This window comes from Hippopotamus amphibius, chromosome 16 (assembly GCF_030028045.1).
Source record: "Hippopotamus amphibius kiboko isolate mHipAmp2 chromosome 16, mHipAmp2.hap2, whole genome shotgun sequence".
NCBI lineage: Eukaryota > Metazoa > Chordata > Mammalia > Artiodactyla > Hippopotamidae > Hippopotamus > Hippopotamus amphibius.
The window spans coordinates 56,329,521-56,344,588 of record NC_080201.1 but is presented as its reverse complement, the minus strand read 5'-3'; the positions used below and the strand labels follow the sequence as shown (position 1 = coordinate 56,344,588).

Sequence of the window (15,068 nt, the reverse complement as noted above, 5' to 3'; positions counted from 1 at the left end):
GCAAACTGAGGCATGGAGGGGCCTTCTTGTTCTGTGGGGTCTAGATTCCCACCACTCAGCCCAGCCTCCTCCTGGTCCCTCTCACCTCCTTCCCGGAGTCTTTTTCTTTTTCTTTTTTTTCCTGATGACGAAATCCGAATCTGGGTAGGAGGTTTGCATGAATAGGAAGAAACCTGGCTGGCTGAGACCAGTTGGTCTATTTCTTTCTCCAGGTCTGAGGAGGGCAGGGGGTGGGACATTCCTGGCCAATCCTGGACCAAACCGTCAAACGTTGCCCTCTTGGTCCAGACCCGCCCCGTACTTCCCTAAAGTTCTGGGATTCTAGGGTCCCTTGAGTCCTCCTCCCTCCCCATCCTCTGTCTGGCACCACTGTGGGTGGGCAGTGACTAGGCTAAGCCTGGCCCACACCCATGTTGCCCAACTGTCTTGGGCCGCTTCTCCATCCCCCAGGGGCCCTGATTACTAGGAGGGCTGCCAGGAGCTTTTTGGCCCCTAGCCTGGCCACCTGCTGCCGGGTTCCACCTGGGGTACTCAGGCTCCTTTGCTCAGTGGTCCTTGGGGCCTGAACATTTCTGGGGAGAAGCACCAGCGTGCAAGTCTGCAGGAACTCAAGGAAGAGGGCTTTTTACTTTCACCCTTAGGTATAATGTTGATCTCAAAAGGTCATCGCTGCTTAAAATACCATGAGGCTGTGATTTGCCAGGCATCAACCAAAGTGTTTTACATGCGTGAACTTGGTTCACTCTCCAAGACCTCGGAGGCAGATGCTACCCTTTGTCCCCATTTCGTGGTCAAGCAAACTGAGGCTGGAAGATTGAGTGACTTGCTGGAGGTCGTTCAGCTGCTAAGCCATGAGACAAGAAGAGGGTTTCATGGTACCGGTGCTGAACCACAAGCCACAGAGTTCCTTCCTGAAAGCTCCATTCTGAGCAGTTTCTGTGAATTCTTGCAGAGAATAGCCAATGCATTTGAAACAGAGGCTGTTATATATATATTTTTTTTTTTTCAATATTTTTTATTTTTTTTCCGCGGATGGTAGGTGCCCTGTCCTCTATACCTCCCCACCCCCACACCTTGTCTTTCCCCCCTTAGCAATATTTCTTGACCACCTGCTTTGGTACTGAAACCTGCCCTCCACCCAGCTCCTTATCTGTCTCATTCTATTTGCTGCCTCTCAGGGTTCCATTCACTGGATGTGGTTTGTTGAATGATTGAAGGAATGAATTACTGAATAGACAGATGCCTGGCTAAAGAGTTCAGACTTTATCTCGAGGAAGTCACTGGGGTGACTAGATTAGTTCTGTGCTTTTGAATATTCCAGGCTCTCCTTAGCACTTTTTTTGGGGGGGTAGGGGTGGGGAGGGCAGCGTTGGGTCTTTGTTGCTGCACGCGGGCTTTCTCTAGTTGTGGCAAGTGGGTGCTACTCTACGTTGTGGTGCGCTGGCTTCTCAGTGTGGTGGCTTCTCTTGTTGCAGAGCCTGAGCTCTAGGAGTGCAGGCTTCAGTAGTTGCTGCACAGGGGCCCTAGAGCACGTGGGCTTCAGTAGTTGTGGCACGCAGACTCAGTAGTTGTGGCGCACGGGCTTACTTGCTCTGCAGCATGTGAGATCTTCCCGGCCCAGGGGTGGAACCAGTGTCCACTGCATTGGCAGGTGGATTCTTAACCACTGTGCCATCAGGGAAGTCCCCTGGGTTTTTATTTTTAATTTTTTTTTTCACTGTAATCCCTGGCAGCTTGAATAGCACTTCGCCCTTAGTAAGGGCCTGAGGAATATTTATGGAATGAATAGAAGGCTCAGGAATTGTATCCTCGTGTTTTGTATCGAGGGTCATTGTGTGCACCATCAAATTTACGCTCACATTGACTCTAGGACAAATGAGGAAACTGATGCTCAGCTGGTAAGTGGTGGCACCAGGATTCGAATCAACGTCTGTGTGGCTTTAGTGCCCACGCTCTCGGTGTCTAGCACAGAGCCGGGAACATTGGAATTTAACATCAGTTTGTTGAATGAATATGACTTTGGACTTGGAGGGTGGGATGGGGGTGCTTTCTGAAGTAGGTGGCGTGGAATCTGGGAGGCCTTGGGAGGGGAGAGTCTGAGAGATGCAGGAAGGAGGTCCACAAAGCCACTTGTGCCTGGGAGGCAGATCCTTCAGATCCTGGGCAAAATCTCAGCCCGGCTTGACCTCTCAGATCCTGCAAGATGGCATCACAAGCTCTCAAAGCTCCTTCCCAAGCAGGTCTAGGTCTAGGGCTGGCAGTGACCAAGTGATCAGGAGGAATAACTCACCACAAGGGCCCAGCAGCATCTGGAGCTGGTCAGGCCCAAACCATGTTCTTCGATAATAAGGAGAAGAACAACAATAGTAGTAGTAGTTAACGTTATTAAGGGCTAACCTGTACTGTCTAAATGCTTCTGAACGTGGGCTCTTATTTGATCTTCAGCACCTAAGGAGGTCTGAGCTACTATTAGTGTACCCATTTTACAGATGCGGAAACAGGCTCATAGAGGCAGTGACTTGCCTAAAGCCCCACAGCTGCTTCAGAAGGAAGCCTCTGAGGTGATCACTATTGATAGTCTTTGAGCAAGTGTGAACACCTGATATGTTATCAGAGAACAGGCCAGGTGGGGAGGGAATTAGGCTTTCACTATTGCCAGGAGAAGTAGTAAATCACAACTGATTCCCTTTAAGGTTAGGGCCTAGAGAGGCAGGCTTGGAACTCCCAGCTCCCCCAGGTGTGGCCTCAAGGTGAGTGACTTCCTCTCACCACAAGCTCCAGTTTTGCCCATCTGGAGAATGGGTAGAATAGTGGGCCCAACCTCACCAAGCAGTTATGAAGAGTCCAGTGAAATCAGGCACATGCATTTGTCAAAAACCAGCAGACCTCACTTATGGTTTGTGCATTTTATGAAAAAGAGGGCTGTGTACAGGGAATTCCCTGGCAGTCCAGTGCTTAGGGCTCTGTGCTTTCACTGCGCAGGGGATGCAGGTTCAGTCCCCGGTCAGGGAACTAAAATCCCACAGGCTGGGCATCGCTGCCGCGGGTGGGAGGGTGGGGGGTGGGGGAGGGGGAGGAGGACTGTGTACAAATATTGAACTCTGATTAATAAATGCATACTGAAGTGTTTAGAGGGAAAGGGCGCTGATATCTGCAACTTACTTTGACATATATCAAAAGAAGGAGATGAATGGGCGGATGGCTAGAGCGATAGATAAACGCATAGAAATTTTATACGGTTAAATAATTGTAGACGCTGGGTGGTGGCTATACGGATGTTCACCGTAAAATCCTTTAAACTTTTTTGTATGTTTGAAATTTTCCATAATAAAAAGGGGGAAATGTTTGGTGAAAGCAAACACATTAGCACAGTCATTAAACGGAATTATAATTTTTAATGGATGAATTGCAAATTTCCTGCCTAGGGGGAAGTGGATTACAGTCCTAATATAATGACTGAAAGTAGTTCATACGTGTGGAGCTCTGAACAGAAAACCTTTATTTTGAAAATTATTAACATTGTTAAATAAATCACCCCATCTCATTGAACCCTTACACCGATCACGTGAGGGAATCTGTATTTTACATTTAGGAATTGACGAGAAGGGACAAAAGACCGGAATTGAGGACGGAAGAGGAGTTGCAGGTTAAATTGATTTGCAGATGAGCCACCCGCGGATCACCTGGCACCCTCGCGCCGGGAACTTTTGTGGCTTAAAGGTCCCCGACCCTATTGGGGGGAAAAAGCCTCCTCCCAACGCCCCGCCCCCCTCGGACCCCTCCCATTTCCCCCCGACCCCGCCCCTGAATTGAATTATTCTCCGCTTCTATCTGGGTGACTTGGCCCTACCCCGCCCTAAGCCCCGCCCTGGAAGGCCACTGAGCCAATCGGCACCGGCGGGTGGGTCCCCGCTCTCTCAAGCCTCGCCCCGGGGTCTTAATCCCGGCGGCTTCCGCTAAACCTCAGAGCCACGCGGCGCGCCCGGGAGGTTTGGATTCAGCTAGCAGCTGTTTCTTCCCGGGATTCCGGGCCGCCGCCTTCGGCACCCAGGGGCCTGGATCATCCCTCCTGGACCCAAGAGCCTGGCCCCCCCTTTTCCCGGAGCTCCGTCTTCCGGCCCCCAAACTCAGGCTCCCCAGCTCTCCGTTTCCAGGACCCAGGCACCCCAGGTCCCCGCCTCCCGGATCCAGGAGTCCCGGATCTGCGCCACCAGGACCTGGACTCTTGAAGACCTCCGCCGCCTGGGCGCCTTCAGCCTTCCGGAGCCAGGAACCCCAGGTCCCAGTTTGAGAAACTCGGGTGTTCCTAACCCCCAGGGTCAAGAACCCCAGGTACTCCCACCTCCCAGCTTTCAGCGCCGGGCACAAACGAAGAGCCGAGGAGCCCCAGCGCCCAGCCTAGGGAATCTCAAATACTCCAGCTTCTAAGAGCCAAGGAACTTAAGCGCTGTGAACTCCCAGCTTCAAGGAAGCCTCCAAAGTTCTAGCCTCCAGGCTGTTAATTCAACAAAGTTTTAAGGAACGATAGCGTCCTAGGAAGAAGCCCCAAGCCCTCCCAGACTCCAGGCGCCAAGGAACCCCGGCGCGTTCATCATGGTGGCAGATCCGGCTAAGGGAGACCCCAAGGGGTACGCGGCGGCGGAGCCCACCGCCAACGGTGTCTCGGCGTTGGTCCCCATGGAGGACCCAGGCTCGGCCAAAGGCGGCTGTTGCGGTTCCCGGGACAAGGTGCGCCGCTGCCTTCGCGCCAACCTGCTGGTGCTGCTGACGGTGGTGGCGGTGGTGGCGGGCGTGGCGCTGGGGCTGGGGGTCTCGGGGGCCGGGGGCGCGCTCGCGCTGGGCCCCGCGCGTCTGGAGGCTTTTGCCTTCCCGGGCGAGCTGCTGCTGCGGCTGCTGAAGATGATCATCTTGCCGCTGGTCGTGTGCAGTCTGATCGGCGGCGCGGCCAGCCTGGATCCGAGCGCGCTCGGCCGCCTGGGCGCCTGGGCGCTGCTCTTTTTCCTGGTCACTACGCTGCTAGCGTCGGCGCTCGGCGTGGGCTTGGCTCTCGCGCTGAAGCCGGGCGCCGCCTTCGCCGCCATCAACGCCTCGGTCGGGGCCATGGACCCCGTGGAAGAGGCCCCCACCAAGGAGGTGCTTGACTCGTTCCTGGATCTTGTGAGGTCAGACCCCGCCCGCCCGGTGGAGGGGTGGGGGGGAAAGGGGTGCTTAAGCCTCGTGGGGAGGGGATGCGTCTTAAGGTTGGCGGGAGTCGCCACGTGGACGGAAGAGGGCCTTTGGGTCCTCCGGGGCCGGGACATCCCCAGGGCCTCAGGAAAACGGGATGGGATAGTTGGAGCTCTGGCCCCTTGAGGGTCAGGGTACAGAGGGTGAGGACGGACTCCTGGAGGAGGTTTCTAAATATGGGGGCCTGGGTACATAAGCGGGACCCCACAGGAGGGTGATGGGGTGTGGAGGTCTTACAGAGGGAGGAGTGATGCTTGAGGGGTTTGAGGGGGCCATAAGAGGGTCTCTGCTGTGAGGGGGAGGATCCTGAGGAAACTTGGAAGGGGATATTTGGGTGGCCAAGGGCCCCAGGATGGGGCTTGTGGATAAACATTTAAGTGTCTGGGTAAAAGTTTCGGAAGCCCTGGAAGACCTGAGATCAGAGTGACCCCCCCACCAGGCCCTCTTCCCACGTGGTTCCCCACACCACATGTCCCCCAGACAGCCACATCCTTTTTTCAGCCTCTCTTCCCCGCCCAGCTGGGCAGTACCCTGGTTTCCCCTTTATATGTTACTGGTCGGTAAGTCCTGCCACCTCTGCAAACTTTCCATCCTATTTCCTACTTTGGTCCCTGGCCGCCCTCCTCTCTCACTAGGCTGCCCAGAAAGGGGGCAGATTCTTTTCCTTCGGGCCTCTGCTCCCCGCCCCTCAAGAATGGCTCTTCCCCTTTTTAAGGAGGGCAGACTGCTGGGTCCACATGGCCTTGCCTTTAATGCCTGCTGATTCAGTGTCTCCAGGTTGGTTGGGGACTTCCTGGAAGTGGGCGAAGGAAATGATGAGTCACAGAACAGTGTCCCCCCAGCCTCTTGGGGCATCAGCACAGGCTGATATTGGGGGGAGGCTTGGTGTCCAGAAGTTACGGCAGGAGGGCACCTCCTGGCTGGAGGAGATTAGCTGCGTCCTGACCCAGCCCTGGCTGGCCTGGGTGGGTACAGGCCGACCTGCAGGTGGCACACCCATTCAAAGTTTGTTTATGTGTGCAGGCTTCCCGGCTGTGCCAAAATCCATGTAACTCATTTGGCCAGCCACCCGGCCACTGAGCTGGAACATTTCAGAGCCGCCCAACGTTATAAGCAGCTGACACACAGCTGGACACAGGCATGCAGACACTCAGTGATACCACTGACCACACCAACACGTGGAACACTGCCTACACACAGCTCAAGCGTACATACGCACTCCCACACACACCTATGGGGCCACACACCAACAGAGTCACACATATCTGAACACTAACCGGCATCCCCCCCCGCAACCGGATACTGACAACTGACGACGAACTGTTTACCAGTCACCACCAACAGCTGCACATCTGCCTCTTTGGTGCGAAGGAGCATTCGAGGTTGCCAAGTGGTCAGGACCGTGGTGCCAGCTGGCCCGTTTCAAATCCCAGCTCTGCCACTTCATAACAGCAGGTTTCTTCACCCGTCAGTGTCTCAGTTTCCCTTTCTGTGAAATGGGGATAATAGTGCCCAGCCCTGAGGGCTGTGGGGAGAAGTAAATGAGCTGGTTTATATAAAGCACTCAGTACAGCGCCCATGGCCGCCTTGGATGTTATTTTTGTCTTACCCTGAGACACACGGGGCCACTCCCTCACACGCTCGGTGGGGTTTCACGCACGCTGCTGCACACCTAATCACACCCAGACACCCTCACACAAGGGTGGCCGCATACACACAAAGGTGCACTCAGGGCAGCACAGCCAGTCCTTGTCGCTTTCTCACCACCTCTTCGCTGACACACCCAGATCTTCCCCACACCCTGCAACCCACCAGCCAGCCCCAGGGCCAGCTGTCTCCTCAGCCCTCTTGGGGCCTCCAGGAGGAAGTGGCTGATGCAAGACGTCCAGAGTATTGAGGATGCTGCTTGGGGTGGAGCCAAGGTCTCCGTCCCATAACCCTGCCCCAGCCTGCCTTGGGAAGCTGGCATCCCTTACCCTCAATCCACATTCCCTGGGGGCTAGAATGTGGGCCTCCTGGGGCCCCAGGATTCCAACTCAGACTCCCCACACCCTGGAAAGATGTGCAGGTCCAGGTTCATCTCTGCCTGGCTGAACCTGGCTGAGGCATGGGTGGGGACCACATTTGGGTACCAATGGGGCCTCCAAGGGTCCCCTCACCCCAGGAGGCCAACCCAGCCCCCCGACACCCCCTACCTCCTCCTGCGGTATCTAATACTCCCCGTCCCCATGTTTATCTCTGCAGAAATATCTTCCCCTCCAATCTGGTGTCCGCAGCCTTCCGCTCAGTGAGTCCTCGGGGATGTCCCTCAGGGTTGGGGTGGGCAGGGAGGGAGACAGCCAGTCGCAGCCCCTTGGTGCCTGATTTTGGGTGGTACCTGGAGAAACACACATGCCCACATATTTACAGGCCATGTTGCCGGGCTCCTGGGTGACTTCTGAATGCAACGCATCCACGCCCCTCATAAGGATATGGGTTCTGAGCACCCTCTGGGTTCTAATTCCAGCTGTGTGACCCTGAGCAAGGGCCCTTACCTCTCTGAGCCTCAGTTTCCACCTCTGCAAAATGGGGGCATGAATAGTCCTACCGCAGCGGGGCTGCTGGTGGGATGGAATGAGACCACAGTTAAGGGATGCTTAGGGCGGGCTTGGAGTATTGTCAGTGCCAGGACAGGGTGGGGGCACCTCGATGACAACAGACGCTGACTCTTCCCATCTCCACCTGCAGTATGCTACCTCCTATAAGGAGAGAGTGTTCATCGGGACCCGGGTGAAGGTAAGAGCTGGGAAGGGTGATGGGGTAGGGGAGCGGGGTGCCCTGCACCTTGGCTCATCGTTGTGATTTCTCCGTTTTTTTCTTAACCCTGGTCTTTTCTGCCCTCTGGGTCTTCTAACATTTGCGGCGTAACCTGTGTTAAACTCGCTGAAGCCCCTCCCCAATTTCTCTCTTTTCTGCCTTTCTGGAATCTCCGTTTTGCCCTCTTTTCTCCCTCCCCACAGCCACACTCAGGTCTAGGCTCCTCTTTTCCCCTCCCACCCACCTTCAGCCTGTCAGCTTGAGTATTCTTTTTTCTTTAAATATTTAATTTATTTATTTGGTTGCACTGGGTCTTAGTTGTGGCATGCGAACTCTTAGTTGCGGCATGCATGTGGAATCTAGTTCCCTGACCAGGGATTGAACCTGGGCCCCCTGCATTGGGAGTGCAGAGTTTTTTCCGCTGCACCACCAGGGAAGTCCCCTTGAGTATTCTTTTTGAAGCACGAACCTACCCTTACCGGGTCTCTCTGCTGCCTAAAGCCCTGTCCTGCTCCCTAGAGCCCTCGGAAGAAAGCCCAGGCTCCTCGGCATAGTCCACAGGGTCCTGTGAGGTCCCACCCCTGCCCATCTGCCCACCCAGCCTCATCTTGTGACTCTGCCTGGCCCATCCTGCTCCAGCCACAGCGAATTTCTTTCCATTCTTTGAATGCCTAAGTTAGAGGTTGTTGCCTATTGTTACCTCTCTCTAGACCCTTCTACCCCTCTCCCCCTTACCTTGTTCACCCCTGGTCTCCAGATCTTAGCCCCTTCCTCCAGGAAGCCCTCCTTGATTCCCCTCCTCCAAGCTTGGCACCACCACCTTCCTCGATTCCCATACTCCCCTGGGTTCCCCCCACCCCAGCCCTGCCCACTGTGGGTGGTTCCTGGACCTGGACTGTGAGCCTTGGGAGGAAGGGGCCCGGGGAATAGTCTTGTCTCTGCTGGGTCCCAGCAGTGAGCAGGACAGGCCCTCAGTCAGAGGGCAGGTTGACTGAATGGCCCCTCCCATCCCCATCTGTTCTTGCCCACAGGTGCCCGTTGGGAGCGAGGTGGAGGGTATGAACATCCTCGGCCTGGTGGTGTTTGCCATCATCTTTGGCGTGGCCCTGCGGAAGCTGGGGCCCGAGGGAGAGCTGCTCATCCGCTTCTTCAACTCCTTCAACGATGCCACCATGGTGCTGGTCTCCTGGATCATGTGGTAGGTGGTGGGAAAGCAGGCTGGCGGTGTGGGGTGGGGCAGCCCTCTGTCTGCTCCTTCAAACCAGGTGGCCTAGATTCAAATCCAGTGTCGACCCTCCCCTGGCCGTGGGACTTTGGGCAAGGGACTTACTCTCTCTGTGCCTCAGTTTCCTCATCTATAAGATGAGGACAGTGCTGTATTCTATGAGAGCTAAGACTGATCCTGGACACTTCTGGATCCTACTGGAGGCTGACAAAAAGACCACCGAGCTGTGGCCACTGCCTGACTAACGCACCTCGGTTTTTGAGATTTCATTGTCACCAAATATTCATCTTTGGATCAATACTGAAAAATAATGCCTGCTTTATAGGGTTATTATGAAGATGAAATGAATGACAGGCATAAGTAAAACACTTAGAAAGTGCTTTAAATGTCTAGCACCTACTGAGCATTCATTTAATATCAGCTACAATTATTACCATCATGTATGAGCTTTTGTTAAATGGCCTCAGATGAGGGAAAAAAACACATGCAGAGGCCTTGGGCTTCACCTGTGCCATCTCCCTGTCTCATCTCCACGTGGTGTCACACTGATTCTCAGGACCTATCCAGAAGGTCAGAAATCAGGAGGTGGGTTAGGGTTGTGCATTTTTACCACGTCTCCCACTGGTCCCTGCTACCTACCCCAATTCCAGTGTAGCTAACATCTAAGAAGCTGCTGTGTGGAATTAACAGAAACACTTGGCGTGTGGGTAACAGCAGGCTCTGCGGCTGCGCAGCCTGGGTTCCCATCCTGCTGTGGCTCAGTTTCCCCATCTGGAAAATGCCGTTGAGTGAGTTAATACCTGTAAAGTTCTAGGGACAGTGTCTGACCCATAGCGTGCCTATAATAAACAAGCTTAGCTAATATTTGTGAAGTACTTTTATAATCTCTGGGCTTGTCTCACTGGCTAGAACTTGGACATCTGGCCAAACCTCGGTGCACAGGTGGTTGGGAAATGGCACTTTTCTTCTGTTACTAAAGAGGAGAAGAGGTTTGGAGACTAGTAGCCATAGTGATCAGGCAGTCAAGGAGGTGATGTTGGGAGCCCTCCTGCCTGGGAGACGCGAGCAACCCCTGGGAGGTGATAATAAATTCCAGCAGAAGTCTATTAGAGACTTCACTTACTGTGTACCAAAAGCTTTCAACTCATTTCAACTGGCATCTCATTTCATCCTCCCAAGCTTCCTCTGAGGTTGGTAGCATTATGGTTCCTGTTTTATAGACCTATTCGATTTTGTTCCATTCAATGACAGCAGCAAGAGACACAAAATAGGAGCGCCCTTGTGGGGTTGTGATAAAGATTCAACCCCATTCAAGGGCTTGGCACGTCATAAATGAGTCATACCTGGGAATTGTCATTAAGACGTGAGCCACGGTCTTTATTTTTTTATGGTCAGAGAGTATATTGGTTTATGTCATATTAGCTGCTGTAACAAACAAACCCAGAAGATGTAAATGATACGCATGGTGGGTGTTTCTTTCCTGGTCATGTGTTAAGTTCAAATCTGGTAGGTGACTCTACTCCAAGTGGTGATGGAACCACCCAAACTTCTTTATCTCCCAGTGGCACTGTGTTCAAGGGGAGAGAGTGGAGAATGGCAGGGGAAGTGCCTGAATGTTAGCCCACATTGCTGTGGGCGCTTCCTGACTTTGAGGGAGGCTGAGGAATGGGGTCAGGCCATGTGCTCAGCACAATGTCTGGCCCTGGGTGGGCACGTGGTCAGAGGTGGCAATTTGTCTCCTGGGTAATTAGGTATGCCCCTGTGGGCATCTTGTTCCTGGTGGCCGGCAAGATCGTGGAGATGGAGGATGTGGGGGTGCTCTTCGCCAGTCTCGGCAAATACATCCTGTGCTGCCTGCTCGGCCACGCCATCCATGGGTTCCTGGTGCTGCCCCTCATCTACTTCCTCTTCACCCGCAAGAACCCCTACCGCTTCCTGTGGGGCATCATGACGCCATTGGCCACTGCCTTCGGGACCTCCTCCAGGTGTGACCTTGGGGCAGAGCAGGGCAGGGTTTTTAAGTTTAAGGGGCCTGGAGTGGGCATCAGATGTCTAAAGACCCTGAAATTTTGTTTGGGGACATGGGATCTGGATACAGGGGCCATACTTTTATAAGTTTCTCATAAGGTCGTAGAACACCCCCACCTCCCTGAGTTAGGAAACTACTGCCCCTTGGAGATGTATCCTTCCTTTGCTGAGAACCCCGCCTCTATCTAGTGCTTTACCCTGGATCCAACCTCTAAAAGCTGCTTCCACCTCTCCTGGGTAGTTAGCCCATCTCTGCTGGGCCTGTCCCCTTAGGACCCGACCCTCCCTATAGCAGCATCCCCAAGAGTACCGTAATTCTTAGTCGTGGTCTGTTATTGGTAGAGATGGGGAAGGGGTGTGAGTCAGTGAGCACTCTGACGTTCTAGAATTTAGGTATGAATTTTTACCTGTATTTTGAGGAGTAGCCGGTGGTAATCTCTCAGGGGTTCAAGACTCCCTATATTTTGGAATGCTTCCATTCTGTTGGGATCCCTAGTGCCTTCTGGCTTAGGGAAGAGAAGGGTACGGAGAGCTGGGGAGGGCTGGGGGCAGAGCTGGGGAGGGCTGGGGGCAGAGCTGGGGAGGGCTGGGGGCAGAGCTGGGGAGGGCTGGGGGCGGTGGGGAGGCCTGGGGATGTGGGAAGCGGTGGGGGGCGGGGGAGGGCGGGGGAGGTCGGAGCTTGCGCCCTGGATGCGTAGCTGTGTGGGCGGGGTCTGGTCCAGCGGATGATCAGGGGAGGGGGGCGTGGCTTGAGCGGGGGGCGGGGCTGGCTGCGGTAACCGCTAACTCAGATCTGCTGCGGTCGCTTGCAGCTCCGCCACACTGCCGCTGATGATGAAGTGCGTGGAGGAGAAGAACGGCGTGGCCAAGCACATCAGCCGTTTCATTCTGCCCATCGGTGCCACTGTCAACATGGACGGGGCCGCGCTCTTCCAGTGTGTGGCCGCCGTGTTTATTGCGCAGATCAACCAGCGATCCTTGGACTTTGTAAAGATTATCACTATCCTGTGAGTGTGGGGTGGCTGCGGCGAGGACCTCCAACCCACCTGACCCCTCCCTTGAGAATGGGCACGGGCCGGGGGGAGCAGCCTCACCCCTCACAGCTTCTCCCGCGACCAAGGGGCCTCCCCCTGACCACCTTCTCCTCCCCAGGGTCACCGCTACAGCATCCAGCGTGGGCGCGGCAGGCATCCCCGCTGGAGGTGTCCTCACTCTGGCCATCATCCTTGAGGCGGTCAACCTGCCGGTTCGCGACATCTCCTTGATCTTGGCGGTGGACTGGCTAGTGTGAGTGTGGGTTTGCGGTTCAGGAGCGCTCAGGGGTACTCCTGAGAAAGGGGATGAACAAGAGGGTCATTGAGCGCCTCTGAGCAGATGAAGAGAGGAAGGAAGGAGTTTTAGAAGAAAGTGGAGGGGACCTTAACTTGAGTGTTAAAATCAGAGGGAAGGAAGGGATCTTTGGGGTTCCAAGAGGAGCCCCAGAACGGTAGCATGCCCCAGTGGTTAATAGACCAGGCTCCCAGAGCCGCTGTTGCTAGCTGTTTTGACCTTGGGCAGGTACTTAAATCTCCCTGTGTCTCAGTTTCTCCACCTGTAAGATGGAGAGAATAGTTTCTCCTGGAGGATTAGATGCCTTAAAACACACAGTTTTCTGAGAACAGCTACTTCGAACAGTAAGTAGTAAATGCTGTGTAATTGTTAGCTATCATGTTGAGGCTATTAAGATCGTAAACGATGAGAAGACAGTTTGGTTTCAAAAGTTAGAGTTACCATGTGTCTTAGCAATACCGCTCCTAGGTTTAAACCCAAGAGAATTGAAAACATGTCCACAAAAACTCGTACATGAATGTTCATAGCAACGCTGCTCATAAGAGCCAACAGGTGGAAACAACCCAAATACATCAATCGATGAACGGATAAACGAAGTGTCATATGTCCGTACAATGGAATAGTATTCAGCAATAAAATGGAATGAAGCAGTGATACAAACATATATACTCTACCATGAGACTCTTAAAAATATTATGCTAAGTGAGAGAAGCCAGACACAAAGGACCGCATATATATGATTCCATTTATACGAACTGTTCAGAATAGGCAAAACTCTAGACAGAAAGTAGATTAGTGGTGGCCTAGGGCTTGGGGCATGGGAGGAAATGGGCGATAACTGCTTCATGGGTGTGAGGGTTTCTTTCTGGAGTGATGAAAATATTCTGGAATTAAATAGTGGTGATTGTTGCGTAGCTGTGAATAAACGAAACACCACTGGGTTGTATGCTTTTAAAGGGTGAATTTGGTGGTATGTGAATTATATCTCAGTTTTTTAAAATGGCACACACACACCTACCCAAAAAGTATGTAAAGAGGAAGGAAAAAGACCCTTAGGATTCTAGGGCGGAGAAGGACCTGAGGGAGAACTTAGTATTTCAGAAGGAAGAAGAGGCATTGGTGGGTCTTCTGGGGCCCCAAGGAAAGGGAGGGATGACTTTCTGAGGTTCCGGAAGGAACAAATCTTGTATTTTATTGGAAGAAGTATCTTTGGGGATCCAGGGAGGACGGAGGAGATCTTTGGGGTTCTAAGGCAGAGAAAGCATGATGGGATACTTAGGAATTCTAGGGGAAGGAAGGTGGGTAGGAGGCTTCTGGGGTTCTGGAGGAAAAGATCTTTACGGTTCTAGAGGAAGGACTATTTGGAATCCTGGGAGGATGGAGGGATGAGCTTCTGGGTGTAGGAGGAGTAGAACAGCCTTCTGTGAAGGAGGGCATGATGGAGACTTGAAGATTGGGGGGCGGGGGGGAAGGGTTGGGGCCTGACCCCTCCCCTCCCACTCACTTCCCCCTCACTGTTCCCCTTTCAGTGACCGGTCCTGTACCGTCCTCAACGTGGAAGGGGACGCCTTTGGAGCGGGACTCCTCCAAAATTACGTGGATCGCACAGAGTCCCGCAGCTCGGTGCCCGAGCTGATCCAGGTGAAAAGTGAGGCGCCCCTGGCCGTGCTGCCGGTCCCCACCGAGGAAGGGAACCCTCTTCTCAAACGCTGTCCAGAACCTGCTGGGGACGCGGACCCCTGTGAGAAGGAATCAGTCATGTAAATCCCAGTAGGGACCTTCCTTGCCCCGATGAGGGGCGCTTTGGACATTGGAATCATGTGGGATGGATGAACGGACAAACAGCGACTCTTGGAGGGCCCCACCCACACACTTGGGGAGCCACAGGCCTCAGCTTCCCTCCCCAGCGTCAGATCTGGGAGGCCTCGCTGCTGGGGTATATGTGTTTGCTGTGTGTGTGCGCGCGCCTGTGTGTGTGAGAAAGAGAGAGAGACTGTCTGTCCCCAGATCTTCTCCCCAGTCCTCAACTCCTGCCTCCACCCAAGGCTAGGAAACAGCAAGATGGAGAAGTAGCAGCCTCCACACCCTATCCAGGGAGCCTCCCTGTCTCAGGGCAGAGGGCACAGGGCACCACGGGAAATTCTGCCTTCTTTGAGAAGAAGGATGTTCTGACAGATTGTTGGCCCCTTTGTTGGTTATTTTAGTGGCTGTAGCCCTAGCTCTGAGTGTGTGTCTGCGTGTGTGTGTTTTCTGTGACTCTCCACGGTACAGTCCCACCCTGTCCCAGGCCCTCTGTTCCCTCCACAGTAATAGAAACGCTCCTGAGAACCCTGAGGGGAGACTGAGGACACACTGCTGTTACTCCAGAGGGGTTTTTCAGCAGTAAAACTGTCAAGTGTACCTAATCAGATGTTTTCAAGAATTTGACTAAAAGTGCTAGCCACACAGAAAACAACAGCAAAAA

At 53.7% G+C, this 15,068-nt stretch overlaps 1 protein-coding gene across 1 annotated transcript; it reads left to right on the top strand.

The window, feature by feature from the left end:
- Positions 1-3,968: 3,968 nt before the first annotated feature.
- Positions 3,969-15,004, top strand: SLC1A5 (solute carrier family 1 member 5). Its single transcript, XM_057711729.1, has 8 exons — positions 3,969-5,162; positions 7,471-7,513; positions 7,954-8,001; positions 9,054-9,220; positions 10,999-11,232; positions 12,088-12,282; positions 12,428-12,562; positions 14,134-15,004. Exons 1-8 carry the CDS (start codon positions 4,594-4,596, stop codon positions 14,366-14,368), a joined length of 1,626 nt encoding a protein of 541 aa, XP_057567712.1. The 5' UTR covers positions 3,969-4,593; the 3' UTR covers positions 14,369-15,004.
- The last annotated feature ends 64 nt before the right edge of the window (positions 15,005-15,068 follow it).

Bases quoted from the DNA above. Each gene is read 5' to 3' on its own strand.
- SLC1A5 (XM_057711729.1), top strand. From the start codon at position 4,594: ATGGTGGCAGATCCGGCTAAGGGAGACCCCAAGGGGTACGCGGCGGCG. The intron at 5,163-7,470 runs GTCAGACCCCGC...TTATCTCTGCAG, and splicing joins TCGTTCCTGGATCTTGTGAG to AAATATCTTCCCCTCCAATC. The intron at 9,221-10,998 runs GTAGGTGGTGGG...CTGGGTAATTAG, and splicing joins CTGGTCTCCTGGATCATGTG to GTATGCCCCTGTGGGCATCT.